General features: G+C 36.9%; 6 protein-coding genes across 6 annotated transcripts; 4 read left to right on the top strand and 2 right to left on the bottom strand.

The window, feature by feature from the left end:
• Positions 1-45: 45 nt before the first annotated feature.
• On the bottom strand, positions 46-2521 carry Cbr-nstp-3 (the record flags this gene model as incomplete). Its single annotated transcript, XM_002636814.1, has 6 exons — positions 46-374; positions 1312-1443; positions 1712-1934; positions 2073-2211; positions 2260-2400; positions 2451-2521. The coding sequence occupies 6 exons, from the start codon at positions 2519-2521 to the stop codon at positions 46-48; spliced, it is 1035 nt and encodes a 344-aa protein (XP_002636860.1).
• A 3993-nt stretch (positions 2522-6514) lies between these two features.
• Positions 6515-9676, top strand: Cbr-cyn-17 (the record flags this gene model as incomplete). Its single annotated transcript, XM_002636813.1, has 10 exons — positions 6515-6559; positions 6610-6706; positions 6754-6881; positions 6925-7029; positions 7124-7297; positions 7408-7487; positions 7780-8022; positions 8354-8557; positions 9142-9233; positions 9291-9676. The coding sequence occupies 10 exons, from the start codon at positions 6515-6517 to the stop codon at positions 9674-9676; spliced, it is 1554 nt and encodes a 517-aa protein (XP_002636859.1).
• Positions 9677-10812: 1136 nt separating this feature from the next.
• On the top strand, positions 10813-10997 carry CBG27116 (the record flags this gene model as incomplete). Its single annotated transcript, XM_045237737.1, has 2 exons — positions 10813-10869; positions 10911-10997. The coding sequence occupies 2 exons, from the start codon at positions 10813-10815 to the stop codon at positions 10995-10997; spliced, it is 144 nt and encodes a 47-aa protein (XP_045098933.1).
• Positions 10998-11135: 138 nt separating this feature from the next.
• CBG27117 lies at positions 11136-11225 on the top strand (the record flags this gene model as incomplete). Its single annotated transcript, XM_045237738.1, has 1 exon — positions 11136-11225. The coding sequence occupies one exon, from the start codon at positions 11136-11138 to the stop codon at positions 11223-11225; it is 90 nt and encodes a 29-aa protein (XP_045098934.1).
• A 2979-nt stretch (positions 11226-14204) lies between these two features.
• CBG09315 lies at positions 14205-14579 on the bottom strand (the record flags this gene model as incomplete). Its single annotated transcript, XM_045237739.1, has 1 exon — positions 14205-14579. The coding sequence occupies one exon, from the start codon at positions 14577-14579 to the stop codon at positions 14205-14207; it is 375 nt and encodes a 124-aa protein (XP_045094079.1).
• A 7708-nt stretch (positions 14580-22287) lies between these two features.
• Positions 22288-22365, top strand: CBG27118 (the record flags this gene model as incomplete). The annotated part of the gene is made up of 1 exon (XM_045237740.1): positions 22288-22365. One exon carries the CDS (start codon positions 22288-22290, stop codon positions 22363-22365), a length of 78 nt encoding a protein of 25 aa, XP_045098935.1.
• Between the last annotated feature and the right edge of the window lie 2398 nt (positions 22366-24763).

A 24763-nucleotide genomic window follows, 5' to 3' on the forward strand; every position in this document is an offset into this window, starting at 1 on the left:
GAGTTGATTCATAAATGCTTTAACTGGGTGAATAAAATAATATGACTATTTTGCTGTTTTAATCATTAAAAGAGAAGAATTCTGCTGAGATTTCAAGTACGCACTAATTTTGGATTCTGGTTCTTGATAAGGGAAAGCAGTGTACACAATGATAGAAATTATGACCATGAAAGTTCCCATTAGGAACATGAATCCAGGTGAGAAGTCGAAGAGAATCCAGGATCCAACAGCTGCTCCGATGATGGCCATACTTTGAGCATAAGCTTTGAGAATGTTATCAGCATATTTGATAACTACTGATATCAAGATTCCACCGATAGAATTTGTTACAGTAAGGCATACGACGACGAAGTCCCATCCACGGAATGCACCTTCTGAAATTCAAATACTTCAGAGAATTATTATTATTATGTTACAAAAAAAATCGGAGCTGTGGAAGAGAAACGCCAATTGCCATGACCGAAGGCCACAACTACAACTACCGTAACCCAAAAATATTTTTAATTTCCTGGTTTTTTCTCACGGTTTTCGTGCGTTCTCTGTCAATCTTTTCAGTACTAAAGTTTTCAATGTTTTGCCTTTTAGCGGAAAATAACAGGAAAATACTCAACGAAAAGCAGGAAAAACGAGAAAACAAATCCGAAAAATAAAGTTGTTTTTAGGTTGCTGTAGTTGTGGTCGTGCGGACCTTCGGCCATTGACGTTTCTCTTCCACAGCTCTGATTTTTTGTACCAGAATAATAATAAATTCTATAAGTTGATCTATGAAATAAATCGGATTTTTACACTATCGCACTTTTTTTTTTCATGCTCCCCATTTTTTTTTGGCATTCCGGAGCGTTTTCCTTTTCTTTTCGGTGGCAGCCTAACTCTTCGCAGTCCTATCTCCTCGCGCCAAATGACACTCACAACCAAACCATTGTTATTCATCCATCCTCGTTTTGAAACACTTGATGCAGCTCTCTCTTCTCTTCATGCTCGCTGACACAGTGAGCAACAGTGTGAGCAACGGTCAGTGAGCAAACAGAATGCTCCCCGGGGGCAAGCATGTGCTCTGGTGGCTCCGGACAGTGCTGGCTTTTTCAAGAGGTGTGAAAAGAAAAGAAATTGACAATGGGCAGGTGAAGCGGATCCATCTCTTTTCTTTTTCGAAGACGGTGAACACACAACTGTATACTCTCGTTTTCTTTCGACCGATGATCTTTCCGGTTTCATTGACACCTCCTTTTTTAAATTTAGAGAAAAAAGGTTCTTTCGAAATCCGAAACCCAACCCGTAAAAAGCTTTTACCCATGTATATTTCGAACTCACGTTCGTTGATTTTATCCCAGTCATAGTACCACATTGAAAGAAAAGAAATCGGAAGTCCAATGAGAGCAAGACGAATGTTTTGGACCCAAATTGATGCATTACTTGATTTCAGCACTTTTTCCAAATAGACTCCTGGAAATTAGTGATTCAATAATATCTATTTTGAGCGTAGACAAAAATAAGATAGTGGGGGAAAACCTGAACAAACAAATCACTTGATTTCAAAAAGAACTTCAAAGAAGAGGGTGTTTTTTTTAAATCATCGAGATTCTCAAACTTCTCATAGAACCTGGGATGCTCGAATAACGTACACAATTCTTCATACCCAAACCAGGTTTCCGAATGGCATGTCCCTTCTTCAAGCTGCAGTAACCTCCCATCCCTTACGGCAAGACCTTACCTGCAAACGCCGAAGTGAAACACATTGTCAGAACTGCAATGAATCCGTACATTGGATTTTGTTCAACATCTTCGCTGGCTGGTGGTGGAGAATAGACGTATTGGATATCAGCAACTCCCAAAACTAACAAAACCAATGCCCACCATTGCTTTGAAGACAATTTCTTTCCCAAAAAGAAGTACATAAATATGGCAGTTGTGAAGATTTTCATTTGATAAGTGATCTGAAATCAACTTTTTCTTAAGTTTCGATCATGTTTGAACATTTTTCCTATATCTCTATGATCCCTATTTGTTTTTCATGTCGCCGAAACACTTGACTTTTTTGTTTCTGTGCTCGTTGTTTTGTTCTAGTTCCTTACACAGAAAGTTGTCGCCTCCAAATGGGAGAGGGCAATGTAGTACAAATTGTTTTGAAGAGTGTAAATCAATGCTGGAATACAAACTTTCAGAGTTTCAGATCGATTGTCGACTATCGCAGATTTTAACTCATTGACGTATCTGAAAATTATTCAGAGTGAAGATGTTTATTGGTTTTACTGTACTAACTTTGAAATTGATTTACTTGTGTAAATTATGATTCCAGAACAAACTACAACCTTGATAATTTCCATCATGAATACATTAACAGTTGTAAAGAAAACATTAGAATCTTCTCTGGCTCTTGAATACCTTGCCATTAGAGGCATACTGTAATTCAAAAAATTATGAGATAGGAAAAATAAAACCAATGAAAATACCTCGCTTGTTGTAAGGTAAGCAGCAGTATACCAAAATATTTGAATTTTGAATCAGTTTCCGTACTAGACATTTTTGAAGAGTTACGTTTGGATTGCAGAGAATATTTGAGGATGGGGAAGAAATTAAAAAGACCACGAAGCTGGATGAACTAGCTATTAAGGGAAGGGAGAAGAATTGAGATGGTTATCGGATGCATCCAGACGACAAGATCCGACTTTTCGATTTGAAGAAAATGAGATATCCGCTAGAAATAAGGGACAAGTAGAGAAGGTGAGATGGGTGGTGAATATGAAGCAGTGATTGAAAAAAATGAGCAACAAAATCTGCATTAATGACTATCTATTCTGATCCCTATCTATTCTTTCAAAGTTGAGGAGAATTCTTGATCTTTAAAGAATTTTTGATCTTTAAATTTTCATGAACTTTCTTGGAAAAAAAGAAATGTGAATTTGAAAATTTTAGAAAAACCAAGTATCCCAAACCTTAACGTTCAAAATCATAGCAAGTAGACCTGTGGAATATCGTTCTCAGAAAATCCGTTAATATTTTATGAGTAAAACCATATACCGTATTTTCTCTAATAGAGGCCCATGGGTTTCTATTTTTCAACCTCCTTTTCTGAGTGGACGTCTATTAGAGAAAATGCTTTTTTTAGAGGCTTTTTGGTTCTTAATTGAGTAGAAATACTCAAAAAATGACAAGAATTAGCGGGAATTGCCTGAAAGTCAAGAAAAAATGTCTGCAATAACCGAGAAGCCGAACTGCACAGCCAGGGTGTGGGCTTCTGTTAGTGGTGGGCTTTAAATAGAGGTGGGCTTCTATAAGAGAAAACATGGAATTGGGTCCAGATACCGTACTCACTCTAACTGAAGTCAACCCAAACCGTCAACTTTGAGCTCATTCATCTTGGCTCCTGACAAAGATATCAAAAAGTGGGAAACTAAAAAATGTTTTTGATACTACCAGCCTGTTTGCCGCTCCTCCGGCGCTTCAAACAGCCGGCTGGTGCGCCTTCGGCGCGATTTGATCTATTTTTGCTTTATCGTCGCTTTTCTTTCTTTTTAAAAGGTCACGTCAAATTATATTCAATTTTCAAGCTTTTTATATATTTCGTTTATTCGAAGGATTTGAAGAAATAAGGAGTGATGGTAACCGGGAAAAAAATGGTAAAAAACGAAGTTAAGAAGGCCTAACCCGCAAGAGTTAGTCCTAAAAGCTTTTCAGAAATGTGCGGACAAATCCACAGAGAAAGAGACGCAACTTCATTTTTCTTCCTTATAAATAAAACGCTAGAGGCGTATGTCCGTACCGGTGTCAGTCTGTAAACTTTTGAAAAGCTTGAAAAATTCATATAAATTTACGTGACCCTTTAAAAATAATTGAGGAGCTGAGCCACGAATCAGTAAAAACTAGATTGATTTGCGCCGAAGGCGCACCAGCTTGCTGGTTTATTATAAGAATGATGATGAACGTTTTATGAATTGACCACTTTTTGATATCTTTCCCAGAAAATGAGATATATAGGCTCGAAGTTGACGGCTTGGGTAGCACTCTACAAGTATTTATGGTATTTGAGGGAAAAGCTGACTATGAAGTTGCTCGTTCATGGAGAATCCGTTGGTATCTTCATTAATAAAGACAAATATCGGGACTGAATGTGATTAGTTCTGTTTCTAGACTTTGTTCTTCCAACTTCTGTTTTCAATATTGCTGTTCTGGACCTTTCAAACTGTTCCTCTCCCAAAAATCCTTCCGGTTGCTTGATCTCGGCGACCTTTGGATGTTGTGTTCCAAAGGACATGATCCGGATTTTGGCATCCCTATATCCACTTGACTGCTTGCTCTCACCAACAATTCTCACCCTTCTTTTTTCTAAAATATGCAAAAACAAACAAAATCGGGTGCGGCAATGTGTCATCGAGTCGCCGAGCCATGCCTTTGTTCTCTAATGAGCGGGCGCAACTCCGTCAACGCATGAGATCGTTTCCCGAAATACTTCCGTTCCTCCACCCACAATCTTGAACTCCTCCTACCTTCTCCTTTAATATTTCCTTGGCATATTTCAGTATTGTTAAGCAGCTCCCAGGAACCCGTCGGCGGCTCAACGACACTAGACAAAACGCGAACGAACTTTCTTCTCTCCGCTGCTCGCCGCGTTCTATTCGTGACCCTCTCATCTCTCTCCTCTAGCGCCTATTTGCTCCACCCCCAAATAACTCCCATCCTTGCTCAGAGGCATCGGCGGCGACTTCTGTGCTCAATCTCATCACCGTCGTTCGGACAGTATCCCCCGTTGTTTTTCCGCATCTGAGCTCTCCAAAAAGAGCTAAAGTTTTCCACAAATGCGGCTCGCTGCCCAACTCATTCTCATCACCATTGCCACATTTTCGGCAAATGCTGGCCAAGGTGAGTACTTCTGAAATTCATATTCCCTTCATTTATACTTTATCTCCTAAATGCCAAAAAGCCTGATTGATAATAGTCAAGGTTTTGTTGAAATAGAATTTATCTTGTATCTGCAGAATCCGTTTTTGTGAATTCTGTAAATTTGCAATTTCAGAAATTGCCAGTAGACCTGAAACACAAAATATCCAAATTGCCAAGAACCTAGCATCCTAGTTGAACCAATTTTATTTTATTAATTTATCATTTTTCTACAGTAATTTTACAATTAAAATTCTTTCATGATCTTACAGTACTCCTCGCAAAGCTTCATTGTCTATAAAGATTATTCTGATGCTTCGAACTCTTTTCGAGGCATTTAATTTTAGAAAAGAGTGTTTCATAAATTCTCTATTTTCTCAGAGTCAATTCTTCAGATCCTGATTTCAAACATGATTCTAGAGATACGGTATCTGAGAGTGTATTCTTAATGAACATTGACTATTAATTAGGTTTCCTACTCTTGGCCAAATAGCAATGTATGCAATTCATAATTTTTCGTCAGCACCTTTTGCTGCTTTTCCCATCGAAATATGTTTGTGTTCGCAACGAAACATGCATGCGTGTTCGTTTTATTTGTATTCGTGTTTCCCTCGGCAGTTTCATGTTGCGTCTTCTTTTCCCTTTTTTCGTACTCGAACAAATGTTTCTAGATACATCTGAGAAAAAGGGTTTTGGCGTCTGGAAAAAAAATAGAAGGAGGTGTGATAATGATGAAGCTGATGACCGGTGTGGTTGAGCAGAACAAACAGTGACACCTATGGGATTCAACTGTTTGTTCAGTTTCTTTCTTGTCGCAGTTTTCACCTTCTCAGTGGTCAGGTAGCTTACCCTTCTTAACCATTTTTCGCAAAATTCCCACGAACAAAAGAGTAGTGGCGAGAGACAAAAGAAGAATAGAAGAAAAAGGGATGATCCTGAAACTAGAAAAAATAGCGAAAATAAAAATAGCGATATCCAAATTTCAATAGTTCTATTCTGGTTTCTTGAGTCACCTGAACCAATAGGTTTTGAATGAAACCGAAAAATTCGAAAACCAAATATGTTTCAGCGTCCCGACAAGCTGCCGTGAATCGAGCAATCGAACAGACAAAATCAAGATTAACACCAGCAGCAGCTCCATTGAGAGTACCACCGAGAGCCAACGTGCGTTTGAATGGCGATCAACTCACCACGGTACTTACTCTTTTGATCTACTACAAAAATAATTTTTGAAGGATTTTGAAACTTTGATAAAACAGGACAGAAAGCTGAAGAAAAAGAAGTTAAATGTAGTAGATCAATATAATTTCTTGGGTTCTAATTTTGGTTCAATAAGTTTAACACAATAATTTTTAACATTCAGTTGAACACTATAGCTTTATGATTAACAACAACCACTCACAATACATAATTGGATGCTGACGGAAACATAATTATCTGAAAATATCGGTGAAGCTCCAGCTTAAACACTTTTATTTCTATATTTTCAGCATGTCTCACTCTCATGATTTCAATAATTAACCAAAGAACTATCGATACTATCTAACATTATAAATTTTAGTCAAGTTCTGGTAAAACAGAAAATCTCGATGTCGACAGACTGAACAGATTGATTCGGGCACTTGATAAAACATGGATTATGCCAAAAGCTGGAGCTAAGGAGCCAGTTGGTAGTAACTTCCAGGTGAGAATTTTCAAAATTTCACTTCTTAAAAAAAATATAACTTCTTACAGTACAAAAAAACTTGTGCATCGATCTACAAGGCAAGACATGGAGCATGCCAGCAACTTGGTTTCGGAGTTATGTGCTTCAACTATTGTCATGAAAGAGGTAAGTGTTTTTCTTGGTAGAATAATTCCAATTTCAATAACTTCCAGGAGAGAAGCTGGCTTTCAAGTGCCAAGATACATCTGATACTTCGTATTGTAAACAATCTGGAACTTTCGATACTTTCTTGGCGAAATATAGAAAGGATGGCTACAAAGCAAAGGCCTATATTCATCAGGTATAGCTTCTTATATAACAACGCCTCATGTCTAAATTTTTAGATGATCTCTCGTTGTTATGCCACAACTGTCTGTAATACTCAAACTGGTATTCTGAATTCCACGATTATTGATGAAGATCCAGAGCCAATCGAGAAGACAACCAAGGTTTGTAAGAATCTTTGAAGTTGAATATCTTTTCCGTTTCATTTCAAAATAATCCTATGTTAAAGTTTTGTTTGGGCATGCCTTTCTTTTCCAGGCCAACCGTCTGAAGTTGTTGACTCGCAAGCCTGGAAACGCGTTGTCGTTGATGAAACTGAAGATAAAGACAACCACGACAACTCAGACTCCAGAAGAGGTTCCAGAAGAGGAAACAGCTCCAGAAGAGGAAGAGGAAATCACAACCACTACCAGAAAAACTAAACCAGCCAAGGTTCATTTAAGTTTGTTTTCTGTTTTATGAGTTTATGTTTTTTGTAGCTATGTTTTTTGAGGATTGCAGGTGCATTAATTTTTTCTTTATTTTACAAATTTGTTTTCCAGAAAGTAGTGAACAACACCCTCCGTCAAAAGCCAACACCAGCGCCTGAAGTGACAACAACAAAGGCTAACATTTGGGACAAGTGGGTCATTTTCTATATATTTTTTCTAATTTTGGCGTTGACAAAAAGTTCCCACGGCTCTCACAAAACAATGTACAATCACCATGTTTGATAAGAGTGGATAACAGAAAGAGCACATTTTTTGACCGCTCCTCCCCGACTCTTTTCTCTCAAGTGTCGCGCAGAGCCTTGAGAACATCACGCATCGAAAAAAGAAATGACAGATCGGATACGACTTTTGAGATGATGATCCTTCATTAGAAAAACATTACTTGATGAAATTTTGAAATTCCTTGCATTTTTTGAAATTCAGGTTCACAATCGGAAACAAAGCAAAGCCAACACCAAAGTACATTCCATTTTGGCAGCGATTGATGTCAACAACTTCAAAACCGATTGAAGATGAAGCCACCGAAGAAACTGAATTACAAACAGATGCTCCAGAAGAAGTGGAAGAAGCATCAACACAAGCAGAATTGTTGGAAAAAGAAACTGAAGAAAAAACTCCAGAAGAATCGGAATCCACTACGATTCCCGAGGAAGACATCGTGGAGACGTAAGAATTTTTCCTTTTGACGTAGGAACAGTCCCTGACAGCATATTTTTCTCAAAAATCATGTTTTAAGTTTGTTTTCAATTTCTCCCAAGGTGTTCAAGTTTTCAGTTGTAGGAAATGATGTGAAGTAAGAAGTCTTCTTAACACCTATCAATGGTTGTTAAGCAGGATGAAAAAAATATTCGTGGGATAGTAACCAAAGAGCACGAAAATAGTTTTGGATGATCTCCAAATGCGTATATTTTTCATCATTTTTTTTTTGGTTCGAATAGTAGAAATGTTCAATTAATCATACATGAGCTAACAATAAGAAATCAAACGAAAATTTCAGAAAATCCAAGGTGCACAAAACCAACGCTGAATCAACTGAAGCTCCTAGGCATACATTCAAACCAATTCCAGTCACTGTTCCTCAAACTGGACCAGAACTTTCTCATCAGAAACCAAATGAAGACGTGTCTGGACCAGGATTCTGGAATCGATTCCAACCGAATCGTTGGTTTGATTCCATCCACTATGTGACGAATACTGGAAAATAAACTATTCAATCATTATCGTCCTTCCGCTCTCATTCATTTTCCGTCTTTTCTTTCCATTCTCGGGTATTTCTCTCCCCCTCTCTCTCCCAATTTTTTTCCTAAATCTTTATATCATGTAACATTTTTTTCTCAAATTTCTATTCTATGTCTTTCATAAAAGTATGCCATATTGGTGGTATTGCGTGTTTCAGAATTCTATCTTTTCATTCAAAACTTGTCTATTTATGTCAAATGAAGAAATTTCAAAATTCGTGGACTTTTAAAATTGAAATTTAAAATTGAATGCTGAAAAAAAAACATTTACAAAACTCGAATTTATTTCCATTCTAATTTGGTTGCAAAGCTGCTCTAATGGGTTTGATTCTGAGTATTTTGGCAGAAAGCAAAACTCATTATGAGAAGGTCCAACCTAGCTCTAGATTAGTATAATTTTTTCTTGATTTTAGGACAAACACGAGTGGGTCAATTATTGTAATCTGAATCAAATGGTCTACTTTGACGTTGGATTTGAGACTGGAGTGCCGATTGGAAGGTTTAAAAAGAAACATGTTCTACTTAATCTCGGTTGTTCTTATTTCAGAGTTATCGTTGAAATGAATGGAGTGATGAAGAAGAATTTGTCCGAATTGTTCGTCAAAATTGCGCGAGGAGACTTTGTGCATCCAGCTTACGGTAAGCATGGAATCGTCATTATCCTACTATGATGCCTACTATGATATTCTTTTTCAGAAAAGAAAATCGAGTACACTGGGACCGTTTTTCACCACATCTCATCTCCAAAAAATATGATAATGGGTGGTGATGTGCTTTACGGAAACGGATGCGGTGGATGTGCTCCGGTGTGTCGTAAAATCTTCCAGGAAAGCAACGTCTCCTCAGCTGTACCGAATACACGTGGAAAAGTGATTCTCCTCCCATCGGATACCAATCCATCTGTATTCTCTTCATTGTTCTATATTCTTCTGGATCAATCAGGACCATCGGTTGTGGATGGATGCTCGATTGGAGACGTGATTCAAGGAATCGAGATCTTGGAGCAGATTGTGAAAGATTATGGAACCGAGAATGGAAGACCAACAAAAAAGCTGATCATTCACAAGTGTGGACATCTGTGAAAATTCTCTCCCGAATATTTTTCCCCATTCAATCATTTCTTTCTCCATCATTGCTTTTTGATAAATGAGTGTTTTCTTCCAGTTTTTCTGCATTAACATGAAATAATACATAAAAAAACAGCTATTGCTGAAATTTGTTTTTTGGAGAACTAAAATTATTGTCGAATTAAAAAAAGTGGGACCTGGAAAAATTCGCGGGCGGCTTCCCGGTCAATTTTGAGGCTTTGCCCAAAAACACTACGGTAGTAAACGAAACTTATTTCTGTGAATTCAGTGGGATTTCCAGACAAAATGTAGATTTTTTGGTATGAAAATGATCGCTATCATCTCGAGAATCTGTTTTTCATCGAAAAACCAAACTCAATTCCGAAAGTAGCTCGAACGAGGCGAAAACCTGAAATATTACGTTTTTGCCGCATTTTTTCGTAGATCAAAAAAAGCTACGCATTTCGAATTCTCAGGTCCCACTTTTTTTAATTCGGCAATAGCTTAACTTTTGGAAAAAAGAACAGAAACGGAAAATTTTTAGGTCCAGTAATTTTTTGACCTACAGGTGAATGCATTTTTGCTAGAGCCGTTTCTGAAAAAAAACCAGAACAAAAATATAAATTTTATGTGTTTACACGATATGTCTGAAATAGCTTTTTTCTGAAAAACAATGTAGATTTCGCAATAATGCAGAGCGTATTTCGCAATAAATACCGTAAAACCTGTAATATTAAAGAAGATCTCCCTAATTTTTCGCTTTGAGCCAATGTATCTCGGTTCCTGTCAAACATATCAAAAAGTGGTCAACGGACAAAATGGTTATCATATGTTTATCAAAATTTCGTTCTTCATTCTTTTTCGATAAATGAATGTTTTCTCTCAATTGTTCTACATTAATACAACATAAATACATCTTAAAAACGATAATCCATGTTTTTAGCAATAACATTTTTTTTGACTTCCTCTAGAAGTCGATTTAGAGCTGTTGGTATTTTGAACTTGATTTTTGGAAAACTAAAATTAGCTCTTGAAAAAGAACAGAAAAAATTCAGATCCATTCGTATTTTTACCTACAGGTGAATGCATTTTCACTAGAGCCGTTTCTGAAAAAAACCAGAACAAAAATGTAAGTTCAATTTTTTCTCGATATGTCTGAAATAGCTTTTTCTGAAAAACATTGCAAACTTCGCAATAATGCAAATACAGTAAGCCATGTAATAGAAGAGCCTCCTAACTTTGTATTTAGGTCTTGGAGCAGATTGTGAAAGATTATGGAATTGAAAATGGAAGACCAACGAAAAAGCTGATCATTCACAAGTGTGGACATCTGTGAAATTCCTAAACGATCCCAATTTTTCTCCAGTATAATTTTCCCATTCCTTTCATTTTCCATCACTGCTTTTTGATAAATGAATGTTTTCTTTGAAGCGCCGGAGGCGCGGCAAACAGACTGGTCAAACAGACTGGGTCCATGTTGTCAGCAATAACATTTTTTGACTTCAAACTTGATTTTTGGAGAAGTAATGGGAATATTTTGAAAAAGAAACCGAAAAAAAAATAACAATTCCAGATCCAGTAGTTTTTTGACCTACAGGTGAATGAATTTTTGCTAGAGCCGTTTCTAAAATAAACCAGAACAAAAATATAAATTTCATATGTCCGAAATAGCATTTTTCTGAAAAAATGCAATCTCGCAACAATACAAAAAGCGCTGAAATACAGAAGCTTCTACGACAACTCGAATGAATTCCCGGAATTATCTTTCGTATATTCTTTTTTTTCATTTCCTCATCCGAAATCCGTGTCAAATTGTGTTGGTCGCTGTCGTATGAGGGAGTCACTAAGAATGCGGAAGACGAAAAAACAATTACAAATCGGAAAATCTGGAGATTTACCAACAAATTACTATGGCTTAAACCCAGTTGTAGTTTTAAGCCAGCTTTAACAATTCCGCGTGTTCGTCTGTCTGGTGAATACGTTTCTTATCCGGTTGAAACCCGCTACGTATTGTTTTCGGTGGGTTCCGTGATTCACTTAAACCTTATATCGTGACATCTAAAACAAAATTCATCTAGTAGTAACTTGTCCTCTGAATCATGTCTCTCGAATTGTTCAACGAATTTTGAGTAACTTTTCCATATACCGTAAAACCTGTGATATTATAGAAGAGCCCCCAAACTTTTCGCTTTGAGCCAATTTATCTCGGGTCCTGTCAAAGATATCGAAAAGTGGTCAACGGACAAAATGGTTATCATATTATCAGTAAACTTTTAGTAGTTGACAACTTTTTTATATCTCTTCAAAGAATCAAGACAAATTTGCTCTATTTCGGTAAGGATCTACAGTTTTTGAAAAATCGTCTGAATCCGAAAGTCGGATTCATGGTTTCTTTGCCGCCCAACTCTTGTTACAGTCTCCGTCAGTAGAGCAGTTTGCTCCTGCAACCTATGTATACAACGCATCTAAAATTTCAAGATTAAAATTTCCGAACATAAAACAATGTTACTCTTCGAAACTTTTTCTTAAAACCTAGAACTCATTTGACAAAAAAATCATCTGAAGATCAGAACTGAACCTTCCAGGTGAATTCCTTTCAAGTGCAACCAAAAATAACCTAATGATCGTTTCAGCTACACTTCGCATAGGAATTTTTCGTCATAACTTGTCATAGTCACATTGTTTTTTACTTGTAAAGAAAACTGTTTGGTTTTTACCAAAACATGAAAACTCGTGATTAAAACTTCCGGGGGTTGACTATTCACCAGCTTCATGTGCAATGATACTACCCTTTTGAAATAAGGGTAACCAAAAATTAAAATTTGAACAAAAACAGTTGCAAATGATGTTGACATGAAGCATTCAAAATGGAGCATTAAGTACCGTTTTGATAAAAAAAAAACTTCAAAAAAAAATTAGTGTTTGTTTCGCTGAACTGAATGGTTTGTCTGTATAAAAATTATATGATAACACCTGAACCTCAATTCTACAGATCTTTTCAAATCATTTCCTGTTTGAAAAATCAAATCGACTTTGTGCCAATTTTGCAAATTTGAATCGGATCCCATTTAGATAATTCATGATTGCTCCCCATATTATGTTGATTACTGTCTGATCTTTTACACTGCTTGAAATATTTGGCCTGCTTTTCACTACTGAATCCGATTTGAGAATTGTAATTTTTCCAGAACAACAAATACATGATATCATATCAGCTGTCGGGCTCGTTTCTTGCATATTCAAAATGTCGTAATATGAACGATAAATTTAGGTTGAAAGACCGATAAAAAATCAAAAAGAATTATTCCGATAAGGAAGAAATGCTTCTTCAACATAGTTTGCTTTACTGTTGTTTGTGAGTAGCTCGAAACTGTTTTCGAAAAGATTCTTCACTAATGATGTCTGCGATGAATATTTCGACTTTCTGACTTTTTAGTTATTATTTGAAAAATAAACAATGAAACATACAGACACATCAAGGAACTTGAAAACTTCAAGGTAGAGAATTCAGTCTTCGATAACAAACTCTCAAAACATACAATCGACATCAGAACCGAAAAAACGTCATACACAACTTTTTGTAGGATTACTTTCATCCGTATAGCCATTCCATAATGGGAGAACAGATCTGGAACAGTCTGAAATGTTCTGGGGGTTACTCAGCATGTCGAAAAATAAATATTCAGTCTCAGATTATCTCTTACAATCAACGATGGGAGCGGTTTGACATGAGCCGATAAGGTGGCCTTAAAATTGAAAGACATATCAACAAAACAAACAAGTTAAAGACATGAAAGATAAATTTTCAAGGTATTTCGGGCAATACTTGGGCGAGACTACGACATGGTGTGAGCAAAATTTCGAGGTTTTCTCTGAGGAAGATCTTTCGATTTCCCGGAATAAACTCATTTTTCAGAGTTCACTTGATTCTACTAAACACTTTTATTATATCTACAACATTCAAAGAGCTAGGATTATCTGTCTGGAGGCATTGTTCATGAAGTTTGACCGAGAGAACCTTGAAAAGATGGTGATTTGAATGATGTGAGATGTATTTAATTGTTCGAGTTTCTTTTGTATTCTGTTTTTTTTTTCGAGCTTGTGTTCATGAAAAAGTCCAAGTATAACAATTATCATTTATTAATGAATGCCACTGATTGGCTGCTACGACCGTGATACAGTATGTTGAAATGCACAAGTGAAACGGAGAATCAACAAGAGAAAATCAAAGTAGGGAACGTAAAGTGGTGTGTGAGAAGCCATTTTGAGACCAGTGGCAAAGTGAGATTTTGAGATCGTAACCGGGGACATAGTAGTTTTGAAAGCGAGTATAGTGAAAGAGACTAGCTCAGGTTGTCAAAACAAACTTGGATAACATGAGAAAAATGAATGATAGAAAATCAAGAATAAATAATGAAAGAAACGAAGCGGATATGTGGATGACGGTAGGAAGAATCTACCAACAGGATGCTCAAATGGAAAACTTTTCCATCAAGCAAGAGTCAAAAAGATATGGAGTGAATGTCTTCGTTTCGAAGATAAATTAATGGGTCATAACCACTGGGCTAATCAGTGAAGATAATGCGGCCAGCGGATTGAGTGTAGAATTCCTCAAAGGTCCATTCAAATTCGAGGACTTTTTCGTCAGGTTACTTTGTCGGATAGCCGCACGTTTGACGGCATTCTGGATGCAGTTTAATCGGAGGGAGGTAACTGAAATAAGTGAAAATAAGGAACTGATTTTAATTGTATTGAAGTATTTAAACTTACCAATTGAACTATCCGTTTTTGTCAAGAAACTCGTTGGCTCAATGAGCTGTGGAGTCTGAATAGCATTCCCGAAAATTGGGGGTAGCTGATAGATTTGGGATCTGTAGAAGTCAGAGTCGACAGTAGGAAGTGGGAACTCTGGAATCATAGCTTCCCTAATAGAAGGTGGGAATAAAGTCTTTTGATGAAGTGTCAAGAACTGAGAATTGTCTGATACGCAACGTCGATTTTATAGAAAAGGCGGTCTGGTCGAGGTGATAAGAACGGGGCGTGGTCTAGAGTGTGGGGAAGAGAGGCTGAACTGAAGCAGTAGCGGAAGGCAAGAAAAAACTCCGCCTTTGCCCAGGAGAGACGATTTCGAAACGGTTTTGCAAGAAAGGGGCGTGGCTTGTTAAGTGCTACGTCACTTTTCCCACACACGGTGGGCAAATATTTAGGTAGAGGGAGGTCATTGTCACAGATGATGATGCAAATTTCTGTGGTTTCAGTATTTTGGGACAGACACACAGTGTGTCCATTATTGTCAAAGTACATTTTTTGAAATCGTGAAGTACTGTAGTGTACGTGTTCTTTTGACTTTTGACAGGAGAAAAAGTTCCCATCAATATAAGAGATAAGTTAGAAAGGGAAAGAATGCAGGCTAAAGGAATTTTGAATAGGAGAAGATGGCGAATAAGACAGATGATTTATGAGAAAAAGATTTGAATGTATAGCCAGTTTCCGGAGGATACTGTAGAAGGTGATAGATCTGGGTTTATATCAATTGTTCTTTGCTAGTGATCGCTCCAGTTTTTGTTGTTCGGAAACTTCTTGAAATGGACAGAGGGTTACTGTAGTTTCAAATTAAAAATTATAATTGCCATCAATCACTACATGTCTGAAAAACAGTGACTTTTAAAAGTCATTGGAATTTCAGAAATGTTGAATTGTCTAAATTTAGTCGTATGGGTCTATTTTTGATGTCTAGACAGACTCCTACCGTATTCCTATACCGCGAACTTGAAAGAATACATCACGTCAACTAATTTTCAAAAAACAGAGTTCATTATATAGACAATTCCCTAAACTTTGCACCATGTGATCAGGAGGAATTGTCCAAATTGAAAAGTTGGAACGGTTGATTGTTATCCATTCTTTGTGGTCATAACAGGGCGCATGGTTGGCACGACGCAAACAACGCAAAGTAGATCAAAACTCAGTCCAATCACATTGTGATCACTATTTAGCAGATCTATAGGTCATGTGGAGCCATAACGGGCAAAAAATGAGTGACGACTATTTTGTTTTTTTTTTCTTGCTGCAAATAAACCCAATATATTATTTCCTCTAAACTCCTTTCCGCAAAAATAAGATAAGAGACAATCAGCTGGTCAGTGCGTTTCAAGGTTGAAAAAACAACAACACAAGACTTGGGATACGAAGACTGAGATACTGTTGATTTTCAATTGACTCCACCCTAGAAACACGATGGAAAAGATATTCAAAGATCTTGAAATTATAATTGCACGTGCAACAGCGCAAGATGTAGGGAGAAGTTGTTGATATCTATTACGTATAACTGTTATAAAAATAGATCATCCGGTCTTTTTTGGTTCCTATCGTTTCCTCCTGATTCCTCAATTAGGTGGGGTCTTTTGTCTTTTATATCTCGGAGATCGAAATTGGAATTAGTCTTGTTTTGATATTTTTTTATTGATGTGAATGAGGTGGAAAGGGATGTATGTTTGCAATATGTTTTGTTGGTCGTTTCAAAATTAACTTTGAGTTTACAAGATACAAAAATTCAAAGCAAGTAAAAACATATTAATTCCTATTTAGAACAAGTTTTAAATCAGAGGTGTGCCAGGAGTTCAATGGTGCTCCAAAAATTGGTTCCCAGGAATTCAATTTTTCATAAGTTGATACAATTTATAGCTACCTTAATATCAACTCTTCAATATTTTGAACCAAAGCTGCCGAAAAGAGGTTGCGGCTTTTTGCTTACGGTACTCCTGTGATAAGTAGGATTTGGCGGTGTAGGGGTACTAGAAGTTTCTGGAGGGCTGAGCTCATTTCCGAAAGAACGATCAGTTTGGTTCATGGCGAACTACCGAGTTGGCAGCCGGCCGTGGCCCTGATTTTGACAGCCTTGTCTTGAACCCATCACTGAACCATGACCCTGTTTCCATCAAAAGTACATCAATCGTACTGAACATAATTTTAGAACTGAGGTCATCAAAATATGAATGAAAACACATGACTTCCTAGAGTCAGAAACCACGAAAACTTGATCTACCACCACTACTGTTACGTCAAGAAGTTAGTGTTCCTACATTGGAGTAGTCCTATTTAAAGAGAAAGTTCGCTCTGCCGTAATTGAATTTTGATTATTTACAACAAAATAACCAGGAAGCACTGTTGTTATTGTTGATATGTTTTCTAGTGTTCAGTTAGCAGTAGCAGAAAAAAAATAGAAATTCAATGGTTAATTTTTGTCTGGCCCGGGTCAGTCAACTAATCATTCAAAACACAACAGACAACAAGAATAAGAAGCCATAGCATTGAAATATGGTCTCTGGCCCAATGACCATCCTGTATCCAAGCTAATTGCAAAAAGAAGAATTAGACGATGATGATGTGTGAGAAAAATAACAGATGTTGAGTGAAAAGTGACGTAGAATTCGGAGGACATGGCCCATCAATCAAAAACAATATACAGAGACGCAGAGATCAGAATTCATATGTAGTTGATTAAACGATTCTGAACTCTCAAAGACTAAAGCCTAAAAATAACCACGTGTAAATGTTTGTAATGTGATATCACAGAATGTGTGAAGTCTATCGAAAAAACGCAAAGAATACGGAATTCGTGTCTTTTCCCCACACTTTTTTCCGGAACGATATAATCGTCAAATTTTTAACTGCTATAATCCTCTTACTCGTCTTCCCGCAAACGTCAATATGTGCCCTAAAACTGAAACTTATTCATACTTACGAACTTATGAAAGTGTGGGTGTGACGTAAAAATGAGTAGTTGTGGCTGAGAAACTTTGTGTGTTTTGTGGTGACCGTTTACTCTTTTTGGACGATTGATCTTCCGGTCGTTTCTATTTCTGGATGGGGTTGACCTCCCAACCACAACAATCAAAACGATGACTAATCGAAATTCATGGAGCCAACTCTTTTCCGGAGTATTAGAGAGACATAGGGAAAGAGAACAATCGGGAATGTCAGGAATTTAAGGGTAAAATGTTTGTGTGTATGTGTAGGTGGGCTTCATAACGTAGTGATTTCGTAAATTAAAGTGTCAATTTTATGTGATTCGTAGGTCTGACTTGAAAACTGAATCATCACAAAAAAAAGTGATGAAAGGATCCGGAAAGTTCGACAGATGGTTACAGTTGTGTTTTCAATTTCAGAGTTACTTCCATCCTAACCTGAAACAGGGACTTGCTGTAGACGATTTTCGTATCATATACATATAAGGTTTTCCAACTTTTGCTGGGCTCTTGTCCCTAGCGATTAGCCTAATTTACGCCGAAGTAAAGGCTTGAAAAAGGCTCCCAATGTTTATTTTCGCGTACATCGTTATTCTTCCACATACATTTTAGGATCTTATTTCACGAACGTCAGCAAAGATCACAGGTTCTGAAAATCAGAATGAAAAGAATGGATTTATTTTGTTGTGGCTCTCTTATGATTGGAAATTTGAGTGGTTAAAGCTTTTTTTCGCATATTGGTATAAATAATCCCGAATTTAGATAACTGTGTTTTTCTTCTTTATCTTTTTTCAGTACAAAAACATAACTGAATGACGGACGTTCGGGGGAACACCTCCGCTGGTCATTGGACATTCTGATTTCTCATACAGACATACTCATCCTAAAATCCAATCTAGATAAAACGAAGATAAGATTTTTAGAAGATCCGTTTTGGGTATTCTAGATCTCTGATTTTGTGGCATAATGAATTTTGTATAGTTGGGAAATTGTAGCACCACTATTTTGACTTCAGGAAAGGATTATACAATTTTATAAAAACAAAAAATCCTGCTTAATTAATTGTAGTCCACGAAATAATATATGTTGTCTGGACAAATATCTATTCAATGTGAGTTTTGAGTTTCAATTCCTTGTTCAAATAAATGAAATCTAAAAATCACATTTCGGAAGGGAAGGTGGAATCTAATTGAAGATGCAATACAGTAACTTGCAAAATAGAAATTGCACAGGGCCACCGAATCAGAGATGGCCTTTTCGGAATTTCGGAATATTTCGAGTTTAAAAATTACGAAACTTCGGGGTTTCGGGAATTGTTAGCATTCAAAACTTTGAACTAGAAAACCAATTTTCCTATCGGAAAAGCTCGAAAAAATGGTGAAATACTTCGAAAGCGTAATAAAAAAAAATGAATTTCGCTCAAGACCAGCAAGAAAAATTTTCGTATGTGCCTAAGACATACCGTAGTCCGAAAAGCTTTCATTCCGAAAAAAAAACTTTGGAAATATTTCAAAAAAAAAGCTTCGGAAATAATAGAATTTCATTCCGAAAATGATCAGAACCTTACTAAACCTTTTTGGTTCGAAGTTCCGTTCCAAACAGCTCCTGCTCCCAATAATTCCAAGATGCCTTGTCCCGTAATTTAGGTTCGGAATACAATAACTTTGACCATTTACAAAAGGAAAAGTATGAATGGAATTCCAAGGCTACAACCATTCATTTAATGACCTCTCCTGAGTCATCAGTGAACATCTGAAGCATCATTTTATTGCCAAACAAACTCTAAAGTGTTACAGCCCCAATAGAACACTCGAGAATTGTTACACATCTTTTTTGCCTCTGCTTCTAAAAAAAATCTTTTGTTGCGTACGTTCCATTGCAGGGTGGGGTCATCAAACTGTAAGATGAAGTCGATGAAGCATGTGACTAATCAGAAGCTGTTATTCTTTCTTCAACACTTACGCCACCAAATGCCGTCACGAATGTTTCCTTTTTCAGGGGGTGAACATCCAAATAAGGTCTTAAACCAGGCAGGGTGTCTTAGAGTTAAAGTGTGCAAAAGATGATCTCACTGAAAAATAAAAAAACAAATAGATAGAATTCTTCCAGAAAACAGTTTGAATCTCTCAAATTTCATGTTTTCATTGGGAATTAGATTTAGATTTACGCTTGTTTTTTTTTCCAGAATGAATCCGGATGATAGTCAACTGATGGTATGTGCCCAACGACCGTCACATAGAAAGTCATACACAGGGTAACGGCTGCGCATGGTATATGTCTAGGCGCGCATATAGGATGCTATGTGCACCCATAATAATTCTGTGGGTAGCGCGTGCGCGCTATATGCGTCGTCGACAAGGATATTGATGGTGATGCGGGATCAACTATATTCAGAAATTTTAACGATGATCTGCTGATCTGAAATGTGCCACAACCTACTGTAACCCAAAGAACCAACTGCCGTACATGGGTCATTTTCAATTTTGGTTCTTTGATCAAATCAACCAATTTCAATTCAGTAACTTTCTATCTTTTCACTTTCCCAGAAAATTTATAGTTTCACTGCAGAATGAAAAAAAGAAACCCGTTTAGCTATCCACGCCTATCATCTATCTTCTTGTTCTCTGTCAACTGTTTTGTGACCCGTGAACGTATACACAAAAGCAGCTGGAATGGGAAATCAAGTTACAAAAAAGAGAGTTCTAGTCAGGGTACAATTTAGGTTCGGAACCTAAAAACATAAACAAACATGTTTTTCAGCCTGGTTTTTCCAGCTTATAGTTTTCAAATGACTGCGGAAACGATTGGATGATTGGAATATTTCAATCGAACTTTTTGCAGTGTTTAATTTTGAAATAAAGAAACCTACTACCGTATACCAAATGTTTGCTTAAAATAGAATGCGGAATTTCTCTGAATTGACGTTAATGGTAGCAAATATAATGGGTGCAAAGTTGACTCGAACCGGTGATAACAGTGTCTTCGCGGTTTTTACGACTCCGTTTTTATTGGTTTCGCCAAGAAAACCGGCGAAACATAGAATAGAAAGAGGGAACTGAACAATTCGATCGGCATGCTCTCAACGTGTTTGTATTGGCATGTTCTCTGATCTTGGAAATTGGAAAATTGAGGAGAGTCTAATGTAGTTTGGATGACAATTTATTTATTATAGAATACTGTATGGCTTACTTGGGAACTAAAAACAATTAAATGGATGTGTCAAAGAACTAAATGATAACAACGCATTTTGATATCATGATCCGGAAGTTTCCGTAATGATTTATCATTTCTATTTCTCTACCAGAATACTCACGAAGTCCTGAAAGTTGAAATAAAATCAACGGAAACTGGAATGACATCATGTACAATAACAACGGTACTTGGGAGTGGCATCTAGACTTATCGACGCCTGGCATTACCTACAGTCGCCAGTGATGGTATGAACGGAAGTCATCACATATAGTTTCTAGAATAGTTACACACATGGTGCATTATGATGCAAACGGAGGGACGATGGCATACAAGTGTCACCGTTTTCCGGGTGTTTCTTCTCATCTTTTTACTCAATTACGTAAGGGGTCAGTTCGGAGAGAAGATGGTTGCAATTTGAATTTGATCTGAAAATCAAACAACGGAAGTTTTCACCTTTGATCAGGTTGAAGAAGGAGGCAGTGAGAGACTGAAAGAGGTACATGAAAGGAGTTATGGTTATGGTAGAATGAAAGAGGTTAGTTGCACGATTGGATGAACTTCAGAGATCTCAAAAGAAAATTACCGTATCTTTTCTAATAGTTCCAGGTTTATTATATCTCTCCTTTATGACACGTCCAAAGTTCACAAGTTTACGATTTCTGGGCCAAGAAAGCAGTCCAAAGGGACGCCCAGATTCCCAAGATTTCCATTTTGCAGTTTAAACCATTGAAACAGTACACTCCGAGCCCGTCGAAAAAAACACATTTTTACAGAAAACAACTTTTTAAAACTCTTCGTCAAATGGTATTAATTCATGCTGGTCTCGACGCGACAGAGATGTTCTGCCACACTGGATTCAACTGTGCGAATTGGAAATCTTGGGAATCTGGGCGTCACTGTGGACTGACAGAATAACTATAATTTCTCAACCGAAAACTTGATACCGGTTTCGCATAATTCCTGAACTTTCAGGATCTAAACCAGTACCGGACAGCTAGAACGTGTTCTCATGACGGCCCCCCTTATCATGATAGTTTCCATTTTAAGTAAATTTTTCAACCCAATTTTTTGTTTCGAATATCATAACCATTTACCTGTTTGTGTTTAGTGACCCTTGCAGAAGTTATCTGTTCGTCAAGTTCGAAGACAGACAATAACAGATAGGCTTTTCTCGACCGAGATGCATCTGAAAGAACCCATAAATCTTCGGGCCAACCTTGACACTTTGACTCATTGTATTATCTCAATTGTCTTCTAAAAAAATTAAGAAAAAGTTCGACTTTAACCTCAATCGCCCCACCCGAAAACGATGAGAAAAAGAAGAGAAAACTTCACGCCACTTTCCAATGTTCTATGAATTCCATGTTAAAGTTCATAGTGAATTTTCTCTCCTATTCATGCTTTCTTCAGTGTCTCCCTGATAACACATTTGAAACTTGCTGATAAGGAGCGTAGGCGAAAGACGCTGAGCTATCAAACTTCTGGAAACACCGATTTTCCGTGGAAATTATGATGCGCTTTGTGTGTTTAGTGTTACTGATAGAGACGAAGTGTCTACGAGTTATTAGTTTCGTTGAAATTGGCTGGTGATAAACGGGTACAACATGGTCATTGATATGTGACGGTATGAAGGAAAAGAAAAAAAAATACAAGGGGGAAGTAGAATTTGAACTTATTGGAGAGTAAATGTCTGAAAAACAAAAAGGGGCCGAATATGAGGAAGTTGTTAATACTGTTACAATGCGGAAATGGAAGTTAAATTAAATGCGAAAATCCTACTTAAAAAAACGAAATGGTTTAGGACAAATCAAACGATCAGCCAATGAAACTACATCGAATGTATACAAATTCTGTATGGACTAGTGTATTTGTTTTATCCTAGCAGTTGTCTTAATAAAACTTATGAACCAGAATCTGAAGTCAGCGCACCATGAAACCTGTAATAGAAGGGCCCGATAACTTTTAACTTTAAGCCAATATTTCTTGGTTCCTCTCAAAGGTATTTGAAAATATCCAACTGAAAAAACTATTTATCATAATATCAAAAGTATTTTGTCCGCTGGCACAATCGATCTCTCACAGGAATTGAGATTATTGAGCTCCAACTTGACAGCGTGGGGGCCTTGTATTACAGGGTTTACGGTCACCTAAGGTTTTTCTGAAAACATGCAAACATTTTCATTGGTTTACAGAATCCTTGCACATTCGATATTTTCATCCATTTCCTTAAACACCAAACTCAATCACTTTATGCGTTGCTCAATCTCCTAGATCCATAATCTTGCTTTTTTTGAGAATTCAAAACCTTCAAAATCACTTCAAAATCTGGACACATCTACCGTATTTCTTTTTTGAACACCAAGGACTTAGAAATTTGGTAGTCATCACATTAGTGAGCTCTAACATCCATATCGGGGATCGCCCCCTAGTAGCTGCAATTGAGATTTTTTGTGGGTGAAAACTCTCTGCAAAAATCGGATAGAGGTAAATACCGGAAAAACAGAAGGAAAGCCAAAAAAGAACAGAGGGAAAAACAAACACGTTCCTGGGTGTTTTCTTGATATTTTTGTGATTAGTCACATATCCTCTCCGGGTACTGTAGACCCCTCAACACACCCAATATCTTTGATTTCTCTCATTTCCTCTACACAGACAAAAAAGGGGTTTCCCCGTTTATGTGAACAACGAAATATTTCGAAATTCTTGATAAGAGAGATGGGTGCGAAGAGAAAGATGATGAGAGAAAAACTGTGATACAAAATGAAGAATATGTGTTTTGTGATAAATAAAAAAAAGAAGCTACTGTCATTTATTTTGATGATATTCATTTGGAATTTGTGATGGGGACTTCTGTGACATTGTGATGATGATGAGGGAAAAATGACAATCTATAAACTACAAAATACAAACAAATCGAGAAAATACAGCAGGGAAACTATGAAACCTATTAAGGGTGAGAATGACAGACACTTTTCACCAAAATACAGTACATGTCAATAGGATATACAAAAACGTATTTTCAGTTCACTTTTGGCTATTTTCAAGAGTCTGGAGCTCGACTGTCAAGTTTTCGATCACTTTGAAAATTTTGGAACAAGCCTAATTTAAAAACTTTGCATTCACAGACTTTTTCGAAAACTCCAAGTTTTTCAGATTTTTTCAAATTTCTGAAAGACACCTGTTTTTTCACGTTTTCAGTACAAAAAGTGGCAAAAAGGGGTGCCTTTCAGAAATATGCATAAAGCTGGAAAACTAGGCATTTTTACAAAATTCTCTGAATGCAAAGTTTTCCATCTAAGAGACATCCCATCTCTAGACTCCTAAAAATGGTCAAAATTTAATTCAAAAAAACTCACAATCTAAAACATTAGAAAGTATATATAGAGTTTAGATTGACACGATTAACAGATTAATACTGAGATTTTGTATAGCTTGAAACCATTATCTTGATGAATTTGGCTACATCGTATTGGAAGTTCAGCTATATGGATTCTGCTAAAGATTAAATACTTCTCAAAAATACATTTGAATACCAGCGATCTTTTAAACACTTGTCCAAGGACCAGGCCTTGATTTTCCAAATATGGTTTTTTTCCATCCTCAATCAGTGATTATTGTGGTTTGACCTAATTTCTGAGCAAGTTGAAAAACTGAACGACCTCCAAAATCTAAACAACAACAACACTATGAACCTCCGATTTCCATCTCAATAACCATCCCAAACTTCAATGACCGCTCTCTGATTTCTCAACAACAAACGCACGTAGTTTTGAGTTTTCTTGAAACGGAAAATCAAATCAAACTCTATAAAACTGTCTCTGCCCATTATTTTATTTAAAAACAAAACGTGTCTTTTGATAATCTGATAACTGAAGTGTCGTTGAAACGCTTATCGAGAAGAGTGGAGCGATGGGGGTTGGGGTACTGTATCAGCCTTGTTCTTCGGATGATACTGAAGGTTTCACGTGAAAACCATCCGTTTAAGTTGTTGTTTATCTTTCAGAAACAAGGAAAATAAACTGTGGCCTTCCGGTTGTTTGATCAAGAGATTGAACGAGTTTGGGGTTGCTTAACGTACGTTGTTGGTGTTGGGATGCAATAAAACAACATAATTTCTGAATTTTTTGCTTTTAAGTTTCAGAAATAAATAAAAATATTTCTG

Source organism: Caenorhabditis briggsae (assembly GCF_000004555.2).
Source record: "Caenorhabditis briggsae complete genome, chrV, whole genome shotgun sequence".
Lineage (NCBI taxonomy): Eukaryota > Metazoa > Nematoda > Chromadorea > Rhabditida > Rhabditidae > Caenorhabditis > Caenorhabditis briggsae.